The sequence below is a fragment of the Diaphorina citri genome, unplaced genomic scaffold (genome assembly GCF_000475195.1).
Source record: "Diaphorina citri unplaced genomic scaffold, Diaci psyllid genome assembly version 1.1 scaffold1385, whole genome shotgun sequence".
NCBI classification, from domain to species: domain Eukaryota; kingdom Metazoa; phylum Arthropoda; class Insecta; order Hemiptera; family Psyllidae; genus Diaphorina; species Diaphorina citri.
In genome coordinates this window covers 70,967-83,900 of record NW_007378811.1, presented here as the reverse complement: position 1 = coordinate 83,900, position 12,934 = coordinate 70,967, and the positions used below count along the sequence as shown (strand labels likewise).

Genomic DNA, 12,934 nt, shown 5'->3' with positions numbered 1-12,934 from the left:
TAATGTATTTCTGAGGAACCTGGTACAGCTTGGAACAAAGAGATGATGTTGGTTTTTACTATCACTTATTTTATGCGTTCCTTTCCAATGAAAATCAAACTCTATGGTGTTTGTTCCTATCATCTATTTTTTATGATAATGTGAGAAAACGCTGATAAAGCACGGGTGCCTCAGTGGCCTAGTTAGCTTGGTTGGTAGCGCGTCTGCCTTGTAAGCGCTAGGCCGCGGGTTCGATTCCCGCCCGGGGGCGGATTATATCCTGAAGGGATAGGGTTTGTTCTCGGAACGGCTGAAATCCTGTAGACACATTTCAATGTAAATCGTAAATCAAACCTATGATCACACCTCGGTAGCCTTTATCAGCCTGCCAATGTACGGAGCACGGGTGTTAGAAGTGTTAGGACTGTAACCTATCGACGGGACACGAAACAGCATCAAGGGTTTTCTTTGAAGTCACCCATTTGATTTACACAGACCAGTATTTCAAACCTACCAATCAAATTTGTATTATTACTTTTTAGTTATTTAAAGGCTTTATGGCAGCATTCTCACGCAGTGAGCTCTAACTTTAACTATTATACCCAAGACTGCTAGAGATACTCTGATGATCAGAATCTCTCTTATTTATTGGATATATCAGCAGTCAGATTTCTGGAGGCTTTAATTTGCGTTCACTTCCCATGTGGTTGAGGCCGATAGATTGAAAAGTAAAACCATGTGAAGAGAGAAGAGATCGGAAGACATTTTCATGTGGCGTTATGGTTCTGGGACGAACCAAACACAAAATGTGGTTACTCTTTCAATTATTGGATATATCAGCAGTCAGATTTCTGGAGGCTTTAATTTGCGTTCACTTCCCATGTGGTTGAGGCCGATAGATTGAAGTAAAACTATGAGAAGAGAGAAAAGAGGAAGGCATCTTCATGTGGCGTTATGGTTTTGGGACAAACCAAACACAAAATGTGGTTACTCTTTCAATATTTATACCTATCTGAAACGTGAAACGACATAATAGCGAGAAAAAAACCAAGGTGGAATAAACAAAGTGTGATGTGACATGAGAAGTTGAAATGTCCCTAAAATCCTTGAAAATAGAAATAATAAAAATAATTTTATTGTAATAAAAATAGAGGGAATGTATCGTCCCGAAATTGAAGATAGAAAAAGGACAGGTATGGAACATACATATAGAAAGCCAGCCGTTCCGATAACAAACCCTATCCTATCAATTTTGGATAAAGTTCACCCCAGCAGGAAATCGAACCCGCAACCTAGCCTGTAAAAAGTTTACCAGAGCTTCCAGTAAATATTCAGACTACCAAACTGTAACGGTCTGACTGAGTTATGATAGGAACTGGGTCATCGGATATTTGTGTGAATGATTTTCATACTGAAGAGCAGTGACTGAGTGATACCTACTGAAGTGACTCTGTAAATATGAAACCTGTATGCAGTCTGCAGTCTGTGTACTCGAAAACCTGCCAAACATAAACTCTCTTTCTTGTTTTCAACAGTGGTGGATTTAAATTATTTTTGAGGGGCGTTTGTGTTGAATTTTTTAAAGCTATTTAATGCCTTGTAAGCGCTAGGCCGCGGGTTCGATTCCCGCCCGGGGGCGGATTATATCCTGAAGGGATAGGGTTTGTTCTCGGAACGGCTGGCTTTCTCCTGTCCTGTCTTTCTTCTCTCTTCGATTTCGGGACGATAAGACCCTGGCAGTTACAGTTCCCTCTATCAAACCTCTTAAAAGAAGAAGAAGAAGAAGAAGAAAAAAACTCAATGATTTTCTTTTTTGACCTGTTTCAGAATGGCGGATCTCAGGTTGTGACGTCACGCCCGTGGAGGAATTCTGTGATCTGATTGGAGGAGGGAGGAGGGGGTGACATCTGACAACCATGCAATCTCAACTTGTGATATTAGGTTTAAGCGTGCTGTGGGGTGCCTGGCTTTCGCCCAGTGTGAGGGGGGAGCTCATAGGACCCAATGTGTGCACGAGAAACGAAGCGTAAGTGTGGTGAAACTAGTCCTAATAAGTGTAGTGAAGCTAGTACTATTAAGTGTAGTGAAGCTACTGAGCTTGTCCCAATATGTGTATTGAGCTAGTCCCACATTAAATTACGACAGCCTAGTTAGCGTCTACCTTGTAACCACTATTTCGCGGATTGGATGGTCGCATCCCGTCCGGGGCGGATTTTATTGTAAACCGATAAAGTCCGCTCTCGCAATGACCGGCTTTATCTTATCCTGTCTTTTCCTTCTCTCTTACATTTCGGGACGGTAAGACCTTCGCATTTACAGTTCTTCTATCAAACCTCTTCTTCTTTTTCTTCGCCTTTTTCCGTGTACAGACGGGGTCGGCGTTTTTCGTCAGCCTCTCAAGCAGCCCTAACTAGGGTGATTGCTTTGGGCTGACTTTTGGTTCCTCCATCAAACCTCTCGGGGGAAATGAAAGTCTTATTCAGACCCTAGGTTCTAGATACCTTCAGTACCTTTGTATGTCCTGACTATAGCACTATAGGTATCTCCTGTACCTATTAATATTCTGTTCCTTCTTCCTCCATGATATCATCTTCTTATTTAAATCTAGTGGAGTCTTTGTCTCCGACAGATACCAATGTTCCTACAGTCCATATGATAGGAAGCATAGGGTACCTACTAAACCTACATATATCTATTAGTCAACACAATCCTATAGTATGAGCTGTCCTTGAGTGTAGATGCGATCAGGTATAGGGTGTGCTAAAACGAGACTTTACTATTATGTAGCACTAGGAGGAGGGTCCAAAATTTGTGATCCATAGTGTTCCGCAGTTCAGCAATTTTTAGTCCGTCCTTCCTTTATTATTACAATAGTAATAAAAAGGTATAAGGGACGGACTGTTGTATTTTTCATTTCCTTGAAGAGGATTGATAAAGGAAACTTTAACTGCCAAATCCTTATCGTCCCGAAAGTGAAGAGAGAAGGAAGAATAGGGTGTGCTAAAACGAGACTTTACTATTATGTAGCACTAGGAGGAGGGTCCAAAATTTGTGATCCATAGTGTTCCGCAGTTCAGCGAATTTCTTTTATTTCCTTGAAGAGGTTTGATAAAGGAAACTTTAACTGCCAAAGCTTTATCGTCCCGAAAGCGAAGAGAGAAGGAAGACAGGATAGGAGAAAGTCAGTTATTCTGAGAACGAACCTTATTTTTAATAATAATTATTATTAATAATCGATAAAGATTATAGAAAAAAACTACACAGTGAGAGTGAGTGCTTTAGGGTTGATAAAGCCCAACAGTGTACCCCCTCATCTCCTTAACAAAGGAAACCTAAAAATCAACCCCCTTGTCCCCTAACCTAACCCAATTCATCGGAATACAAAATGTCCTCCAATTGGTAGAAATACGTAAATTGTACAAATGATCTGTCAAATCAAGGGTGCTTTACAGCGTAATATGCGGGCCCTTTACAATTGTGAGCCCTTTCAATTATTGTACAACTCAAAATAACATTTCTATATGTCTTTTCTTATACCTACTTTGTCATTGTACATGGGTTAGTGTTATGTTGTTTGCGCTGTTTTGAGGAGTACGTATAGTTACATTCGAATAATTCTCACACATTTTGCTTGTTCTTATTTTTAATGGGGGGTCTCTCTCGTTGAAATCAATTAACATGTTGTTATGATTGACAATCGTATGAGTTGGGAGTTTTTTTTTTTTTTTTTTTTTTTTTTTTTTTATGGCTGATATGGGGGAGACTAGAGTCCTTGTTCATTCAGAGTGTCTATCGTAGCAGAAAAATGTAAAATCTTGTGTAAGAGGTTTGATAGAGGGAACGTGTATCAACGGATTCAACGGAGTCTGTATCCGTCCCGAAATCGAAGAAGAGAAGGACAGGATAGGAGAAAGCCAGCCGTCCCGAGTTAAAAAAATCTGGGGTGAAAACATCCACCGACTTTCTATACATTAAGTCGGACAGTTCTAGAACGTTTCACCATTCGATTCCGCGTGAAAAATCACATGGGATCAACTATTCCACTTGCTTATTCGTAACGATTACACCAAATAAAAGGGAAATTTGTTGACAATGGGAGTATCGAACCCTTTGCACAGCTTCTCTCAATGTAACTCAGGAGAGAAATAGCAAATGTAGCACCTATTCGATTCTCGCTGAAAAATCACATTATTAATTATCTATGATATTATATTATTAGTTTATATTATTATTATTATATTATTATTTATTATTATTTATATATTATTATTATTATTATTATTATTATTTCAAGTCAATCTCCAGTTGATTTCTTTTCATTTTCAGATTTACCACCATAGTTCGAGTGTCGGAGACGGTACCATATCAGAAACGCGAAATAGTATGGTGCTTCAGCCTACCGCCCAAATGTTCCGTGTATAAGATGGGATACAGACAGGTCTACAAGAATGACGTGAGTACCAAATGGGACACAGTTAGAGATGCAGAAGGTCCCGGGTTCGATTACCAGAGCCGACAGAACATATTCGTATTTCGATTGCATATACATAAACATAATTATTTGAACGGGTTATTTTCTGATGATCTCGCATTGACCCGCCACCTCTGGAAGTATTGTCTTTATCAGAAACCTTGATAGATTGATATGACATTCAACACTCTACCCTAAATCAGGGGAAATTACCCAAAAATATATTATCTTCCACCCAAAGTCTTCTAATATTTGTGCTATCCTAACACTCATTGTTTACTTTCCTTATCTTTGTACATCAATAATTTCTTAAGTTCGCCACAAATTTCCGTCAAGATTGAGAATGTAAGATCTACAATACATAAACTTGAGAACAGTATCAGGCAGGGATCATCTCTTTCGGGTGACCTTTGCAATATTGCTACCTCTGACCTATCTCATTACATACCTACTGTTGTCTCACACGGTATGTTTGTTGATGACCTGGCGATATTTATGAGGGGTAAAGATATGGGAGAAATTACCCAAAAATATATTATCTTCCACCCAAAGTCTTCTAATATTTGTGCTATCCTAACACTCATTGTTTACTTTCCTTATCCTATTGAAAGGAAAGTAATATAATCGACAAAAAATTACTTTCTATTACCATGTATATTATGTAATGAGAAAGTATGTATTCTCAGTGCACCTCTATTAATATTTGCATTCGTTCTCTCCATTTCAGACCATAACTCAGACACGACTGGTCGAGGAATGTTGCAAGGGTTACATGCTAAGTCCAGCGGGAAACAGGTGAGTGTCGAACCCGCGGTCTCCGCAGTAGAAATCCAGGACTTTACTCTTAGGGTGGGTTTCACCAACCTATATTTTAGCCCCTAACAGCCCGTTATCAAATCAAATGGAACTTAACATGCCGTTATCATAACAGACCTTTTAGGGGCCGCGTCAGCAATTAAAAAGGAATTAAACCTATATAAGTATGTATACTATTTTCAGTTTGAAAGTGTTCAACTCACTTGTACTGAACCATGGAATGTACTATACTGTCTATACTACTACAGGTCAGTGGCGGCTCGTGGTCAGATGAAGAGGTGAAGGGCTTTTCATAAATTGGGCAAATAGTACGTAGGTACATACATACAAGAAACTAAATGTATACTTATAGTCTTTATCCTTCCATCCTTCCACCTTTGAAAAGGAGTCTCCAACAAAAGCGGTACAACATCGTACCTCGGCTCCATTGTTTAGTTTAACACACTATTTTATATTTAGGCGAAAACAATATCACAATACCTATTATTATAGGATAAGGAAGGTTAAAAAAAAAAACACACACACACACAATACTATTTTATAAATTGCAATAATAACTCTTTGACCGAGACCGACAGACAGACTGACAAACAAACGAACAGACTGATGGGCAGACAGACGGTCAAACAAAGAGACAGACAGACGGACAAACGAACAAACAGACAGTTTTATCTCAAGCTAAATAAGAACCATGTGAAATTTCCCTTCCATGCCTGTCTCAGCCAAGGCCTTGATTGTCAAGTTGACCTTTGATCGAAATGAAATTTGACATCTAGGTATACCTACCAAAATACTAGAGTGTAAATTGATACCGTCTAGAAATTCTCCAACATCCGTGTTTTCAATTACCTACCTACTTTTCTATATACTTACCTACTTATTTATAGTGTCTAACTAATACTTACTTACCTATTCATGGTTATCAAATCAAATGGAACTTAACATGCCGTTATCTTAACAGACCTTTTAGGGGCCGCGTCAGCAATTAAAAAGGAATTAAACCTATTATAAGTATGTATATTTTCAGTTTCCAAGTGTTTCCAACTATACTGTCTATAGTCTATACTACTACAGGTTTACTATGAGGTAGTACACCTGTCCTCGTGAGATTAAGTCTGGTAACAGGTAACGAAGACCTGAACTAAGCTAGGGTGGTTAAAGGGGTCAACGCTTTGTTGATGACCTTGAAATAGAAATCCCTGACTTTGCTCCTTCGGAATCCTCATATTATAAGAAAGGGATTTAAGTGTATGAAGACTATAAAGAGTAGATTAGGTTTTATCCCTTTATACGAAGCTGCTCAAAAATGTGGTTTAGAATGAGGGTCGAACTTTATCCTTAACAGATAAAGGTTTTTTCTATCCTTCACTTCTATCCTTCTTCTATCCTGTTCTCCTTCTCTCTTCACTTCTATCCTTCACTTCTATCCTTCTTCTATCCTGTTCAGCTTCTCTCTTCACTTCTATCCTTCTTCTATCCTGTTCAGCTTCTCTCTTCACTTCTATCCTTCTTCTATCCTGTTCTTCTCTCTTCACTTTCGGGACGGGAAGACTTCGGGAGTTAGGACAGAAAGATAGTTCCGTATATCAAACCTGTACAAATAGTAATTATAGCGATCTCCACATACAAGCAAAAATAATATCACACCAGGCTTGCACTCCGGAGGTCCCGGGTTCGATTCCCGGCGGGGTCAAAGTTTTTTCGGTTCTTTGCTTGGATTTCGGGGTGCACTCAGCCTCGTGAGGACAATGGAGGAGTTGCAAATGGGTAAAAATTATGAATAAATGGTCGATTCCTATGTAAAAAGTTGGGAAAAATCCAAATCTGAGGTCAAAACTCCGAAAAAATAACTGTAAAAGGTCGAAAATTCAATTTTTATAATGAAAGAGTTCAAAGATTTGTGACGTCAGACTTAACGCAGTTGCTATTTTCGTCCGCTAGGTAGCGCCAGTATGCAAGCGCGCTAGCGGAGGAACAGAAAGAACTGCGCAGAAACGTATGCGCACAAACACATTAATGCGTTGCCTGCAAGGGAGCTTTGCTCGGGACATTTGATGTGACGTCATCACCTACGGGAGCGTATGCCGTGACTACCTGATTGTCCGATACTCAATTTTGCATCAGCTGATCATAGAAAAAAGCTCACTATTTTTAAAATTTAAGTACCTATGTATCAATTTTAATTTAGCTTACGTGTTGGCCAAAAGCTGCACTCTCTTGACTTTCTCCTCAACAGGAGCCAACTCCCTCTCCAGCTGTTGATGTCTCCTTTGAAGGGCTTGTACTGTTTTCAGATCTGGACCTATATGGGAATAAATAATTTGAATTAGTATACTCGTACAATTTGTTGAACAACAATTTTATACACCAAGTAGAATGACAAAATACTACTCCAGATGGTAAGACAGAGACTGAAATGGTTCTTTGATTAAGTTTTCATTGTTAACTGAAGCATCGACAACAAATTAATGGTTTTTTTTTTAGGCTTTAATGGGAGGATTCTCACACTGTGAGCTCTTCCATCCAACCAACGATCGCCAACAGGCTAAACCTGTCGGCGTGATAGAAAAATAGGGGAAAGAAGAGAAGGGAAAAGAGAAGATGAGGGAATAATAATGGAACAGATTATTAAACTTCAGGATATAAGTGTTCCGTGACAAGAACTTTGAAGCTTTTTCTTCTTCTTCTTCTTCTTCTCCTCTCCTTCTCCTTCTCCTTCTCCTTCTTCTTCTTCTTCTTCTTCTTCTTCTTCTTCTTCTTCTTTATCTTCTTTTTCTTTTATATAGAGGGAACTGTAACTGCTAAGGTCTTATCGTTTCGAAAGCAAAGAAGACAGGATAGGAGAAAGCCAGCCGTTCCGATAAAGAACCTCATCTTTTGATAAAGTTCGACCGGGGTAGAGAATTGTTAGAGATTTGACTAGATTCTAGTCCAATCCACTAGCACTAGATGTATCATGTATGTACTTATAGATTGTATAGTCGCCAGGCTAGTTAGCTTGGAAGGTAAGGTAGCGCGTCCGCCTTGTAAGCGCTAGGTCCCAAGCTCGCTGCTTTCCGCCCGGGGCGAACTTTATCCTAAACAGATGTGGCTCGTTCTCGGAACGGCTGGCTTTCCCCTGTCATGTCCTCGTCTCTTAGATTTCGGGACGATAAGATCTCTATTGTTCTAATTCCCTCTATCAAACCTCTTCTCTGATACGTCACTACTTGGCTACAGTGTTAATGCTAGCTAATTACCGGCGATCTCAATGAGGGGTGTAGAAAATATCGGGCAAACATTCATTAGACAGGACTCTCTACAAATTAAAATATTCAAGTGTGTCTACCTTCTTACCTATTCCATACTCTGTTAAGAAATTATGATATAGTCTGTTCCTACTGCGGGGGACTGAGGCGAAAGCCGGCAGGTGCCCCCTTTCAATCGCCCACCAGGGGTGGATGCAGGGACAACTTAAAATAAAAGTCTTTTCCTACTTTAAAAAGAAGAAAAAGTTAGGCAGGTCCCTACTCTAGATATAAAACATTGCATTGACTAGATTTCGTATTTTAGTTGAAGTACGATTCTTTAAACACGAAATGGAGTTTTGTCTTTTGATTGTTTTCGGCTTTTTTGTATTGGTCCTTAAGGCCCGACCATACAGCCAGAGTGAATTTTCAGTATTTAAAGTACAACTTGAATATTCTCAAATAATTTAGAGTACAACTTGAATATTTTCAAATAATTTAAAGTACAACTTGAATATTTTCAGATGTGTTCCGGTATGCACGGATGAATGTATTAGAGGCACATGCTGCATAGACTAGATTTCGTATTTTAGTTGAAGTACGATTCTTTAAACACGAAATGGAGTTTTGTCTTTTGATTGTTTTCGGCTTTTTTTGTAGTGGTCCTTAAGGCCCGACCATACAGCCAGAGTGAATTTTCAGTTTTTAAAGTACAACTTGAATATTTTCAAATAATTTAGAGTACAACTTGAATATTTTCAAATAATTCAAAGTACAACTTGAATATTTACAGATGTGTTCCGGTATGCACGGATGAATGTATTAGAGGCACATGTATCGCTCCAAATACCTGCAAGTGTGAGGTGGGCTTTGGCGGCCCTACATGTAATATTGGTAAGTCATCTATCACAATAGTACATATACTCTTCTTTGTCTTCAGGCATTTTCAATAAGCACTATCTTATTCTTTTTCTCCTCCCTTTTCTAGATGTGGCTCGTTCTCGGAACGGCTGGCTTTCCCCTGTCATGTCCTCGTCTCTTAGATTTCGGGACGATAAGATCTCTATTGTTCTAATTCCCTCTATCAAACCTCTTCTCTGATACGTCACTACTTGGCTACAGTGTTAATGCTAGCTAATTACCGGCGATCTTAATGAGGCGTGGAGAAAATATCGGGCAAATCTGGAATCAGATATATTGGACATTTTTTCAGGGCCCTATTTTTTCAAATACTAATCAGTTGTTTTCTATTCCAGGCACGTGTCTATATCCGGCGGGGTACTGCGGGCCTCTGTGTCAGAAGAGATGCTAGTTCATAACCTATGGCCCCCTCAGCCCCCCCCCAAATATGGCCCTGTATTCTACTATATGTATTCTGATAATAATGGAACAGATTATTAAACTTCAGGATATAAGTGTTCCGTGACAAGAACTTTGAAGCTTTTTCTTCTTCTTCTTCTTCTTCTCCTCTCCTTCTCCTTCTCCTTCTCCTTCTTCTTCTTCTTCTTCTTCTTCTTCTTCTTCTTCTTCTTTATCTTCTTTTTCTTTTATATAGAGGGAACTGTAACTGCTAAGGTCTTATCGTTTCGAAAGCAAAGAAGACAGGATAGGAGAAAGCCAGCCGTTCCGATAAAGAACCTCATCTTTTGATAAAGTTCGACCGGGGTAGAGAATTGTTAGAGATTTGACTAGATTCTAGTCCAATCCACTAGCACTAGATGTATCATGTATGTACTTATAGATTGTATAGTCGCCAGGCTAGTTAGCTTGGAAGGTAAGGTAGCGCGTCCGCCTTGTAAGCGCTAGGTCCCAAGCTCGCTGCTTTCCGCCCGGGGCGAACTTTATCCTAAACAGATGTGGCTCGTTCTCGGAGATTGATGTCCGGATACCGGGACATCCAGACCCACTAAAACCCAACCTCTCCCTCTTCCTATTAGGGCCCTGGAACCAACGATGAAATACCAGGTAAGTCCATTCAATTTTTCCCCCTTTCATTAAGAGGTTTGATAGAGGGAACTGAAACTCCTAAGGTCTTATCGTCCCGACAACGAAGAGAAAACGAGGACAGGATTGAAAGCCAGCCGTTCCGAGAACGAACCTTGTCTGTTCAAGATTCAGCCCTGGGCGGTAATCGATCTTGTGACCTAGCGCTTACAAGCCAGACGCCCTACCCTCTAAGTTAACTGGGCTGGCAATACATACATATACATATTCTAAGTAGGTAATTCTCTTTATGACGGGTCGACTATTTACAAAACCTCGCCACCATAATCTATCTCTCTAAGCCTGGTTGGTTTCTATGAGACTAGGGTCCTGATTTCTCTTTCCAATATCTTTGTTAATCATATCTTTCCATCCTATTCTTGGTCTTCCTCTAATAATTAAAATGATTCCCTCTATAATTTTCCAGGTAAACCCACCTTGCCAGAAGACTCGTACGACACCTTCCAGGTAGCAATTACTCGGTGTCCCTACGCAAGAATCGGGAAGCTGATCGACATAATCCGAACCTCTACAACAGTATCGAAGACTTCAAGGAACATTTGTACGATGAAATACCAGGTAAGTCCATTCAATTTTTCCTCCCTTCATTAAGAGGTTTGATAGAGGGAACGTAAACTCCTAAGGTCTTATCGTCCCGACAACGAAGAGAAAACGAGGACAGGATAGAAAGCCAGCTGTTCCGAGAACGAACCTTGTCTGTTCAGGATTCAGCCCTGGGCGGTAATCGATCTTGTGACCCAGCGCTTACAAGCCAGACGCCCTACCCTCTAAGTTAACTGGGCTGGCAATACATACATATTCTAAGTAGTTCTCTTTATGACAGGTCGACTATTTACAAAACCTCGCCACCATAATCTATCTCTCTAAGCCTGGTTGCTTTCTATGAGACTAGGGTCCTGATTTCTCTTTCCAATATATTTGTTGATCATATCTTTCCATCTTATTCTTGGTCTTCCTCTAATAATTAAAATGACTCCCTCTATAATTTTCCAGGTAAACCCACCTTGCCAGAAGATTCGTACGATCATCTCGACCATCGTCGGCCCGCCACTAGTCTCAAACCACACTACCATCGGACCGCCAACGGCGGCGTCAAAGGCAGCCAGGAACTATTAGCAGCGCACATTGACACAGATTTCGGCGGCCCTTCGATCCCTAATGGGAATTCCCCACCAGCTGTACCCGCCGGGAATCCAGCTAGACTAGCGGGGCCGGGAGCGTACGAGAATTCCACGACCCCGGGTGGGAATTCAGCTAGCTCGACGCAGGATTTCGGTAGAAATTCAACTAGCTCAGCGGATTTCGGACGAATGAAAGCAGAGCTGGAAAGTTTGGGTGATAGAAGAGGAAGTACAGGTAACGAGCTATAAGTTGACCCCTGGATTTCCCCTCTGACGCATAAATAATGCGCGGCTCATGGCTTACATAACAAACATCAGGTACAAAAATCTAACGTGAGAACTTCTCACCAGTCACATTAAAAATGTCATGCCGCCTTTTTTAAAACTGGCTCACTGCGCATTCTGAGTTCAGAGGCCAACTTATAGCTCGTTACCTGTAACAGTTCGGATTTGATGAGTAAGTTTGAGCCCCCGCCTTCTACCGGGGAAGGTGTAGAGGTCAAGGCGCTCGCCTGGTAAACAGGAGGACAATGTACCTATAGTTATACTTCTATACCTGCCTCGGTGGTGTAGTGGTCAAGGCGCTCGCCTGGTAAACAGGAGGGCGTGGTAAACCATACCCAAACCTGCCTCGGTGGTATAGTGGTCAAGGCGCTCGCCTGGTAAACAGGAGGGCGTGGGTTCAATCCAGGCCGAGGTATGGAATTTTATCCTCAATATAATTTGAGAATTTGACCTCAATAATAGTAGTAGCCTACTGCTGGAGTAAGGGACTTTTCAGTCCTATGCGAGCAGTATAAATAAGCACTATTATTAATGTCTTAAGTCCTGAGTGTTTCACTTTTACTTCGCCATTTTTACCTCGTAGCAATGAAACAACTGCTACATTAGACGCATGTGGTCTGTGCCATAGCATGCCCATTTCGTTGTATGCCTCTCAGCAGATGGGCGAGAAGAGAAACAATACTAGGACTATTCGATTATTAATGCTCCTTCTTATTCCTGAACGGACTTCTCCTTCCCGCCAGCCTAGTTACCTTGGAGGGTAGCGAGTCTGCCTCTGCGCTAGGTCGCGGGTTCTATTCCCGCTCGGGGCTGATTTTATCTTATACAGATAAAGTTCGTTTTCAGAAAGGCTGGCTTTCTTCTATCCTGTCTTCCTTCTCTCTTCGATTTCGGGATGATAAAACCTTAGCCGTTACAGTTCTCTCTATCAAACCTCTCGAAAAAATTGTAAATATTACAGAGTTGACAATAATATATTGTTTATTTATAAGACAATCAAAAGAGTGATAATGATATACTTATAATATACA

General features: G+C 40.5%; 1 protein-coding gene across 1 annotated transcript; it reads left to right on the top strand.

The window, feature by feature from the left end:
• Positions 1-1,803: 1,803 nt before the first annotated feature.
• LOC103515639 (protein draper-like) lies at positions 1,804-12,105 on the top strand. Its single transcript, XM_026828263.1, has 8 exons — positions 1,804-2,005; positions 4,306-4,432; positions 5,178-5,245; positions 9,018-9,052; positions 9,322-9,387; positions 9,750-9,771; positions 10,922-11,055; positions 11,491-12,105. Exons 1-8 carry the CDS (start codon positions 1,896-1,898, stop codon positions 11,865-11,867), a joined length of 939 nt encoding a protein of 312 aa, XP_026684064.1. The 5' UTR covers positions 1,804-1,895; the 3' UTR covers positions 11,868-12,105.
• The last annotated feature ends 829 nt before the right edge of the window (positions 12,106-12,934 follow it).

Excerpts from the sequence above, each read along its gene's own strand:
- LOC103515639 (XM_026828263.1), top strand. The coding sequence starts at position 1,896 with ATGCAATCTCAACTTGTGATATTAGGTTTAAGCGTGCTGTGGGGTGCC. Across the intron at positions 5,246-9,017 it reads CTAAGTCCAGCGGGAAACAG|ATGTGTTCCGGTATGCACGG; the intron begins GTGAGTGTCGAA and ends GAATATTTTCAG. Across the intron at positions 9,772-10,921 it reads ACGTGTCTATATCCGGCGGG|AAGACTCGTACGACACCTTC; the intron begins GTACTGCGGGCC and ends CCACCTTGCCAG.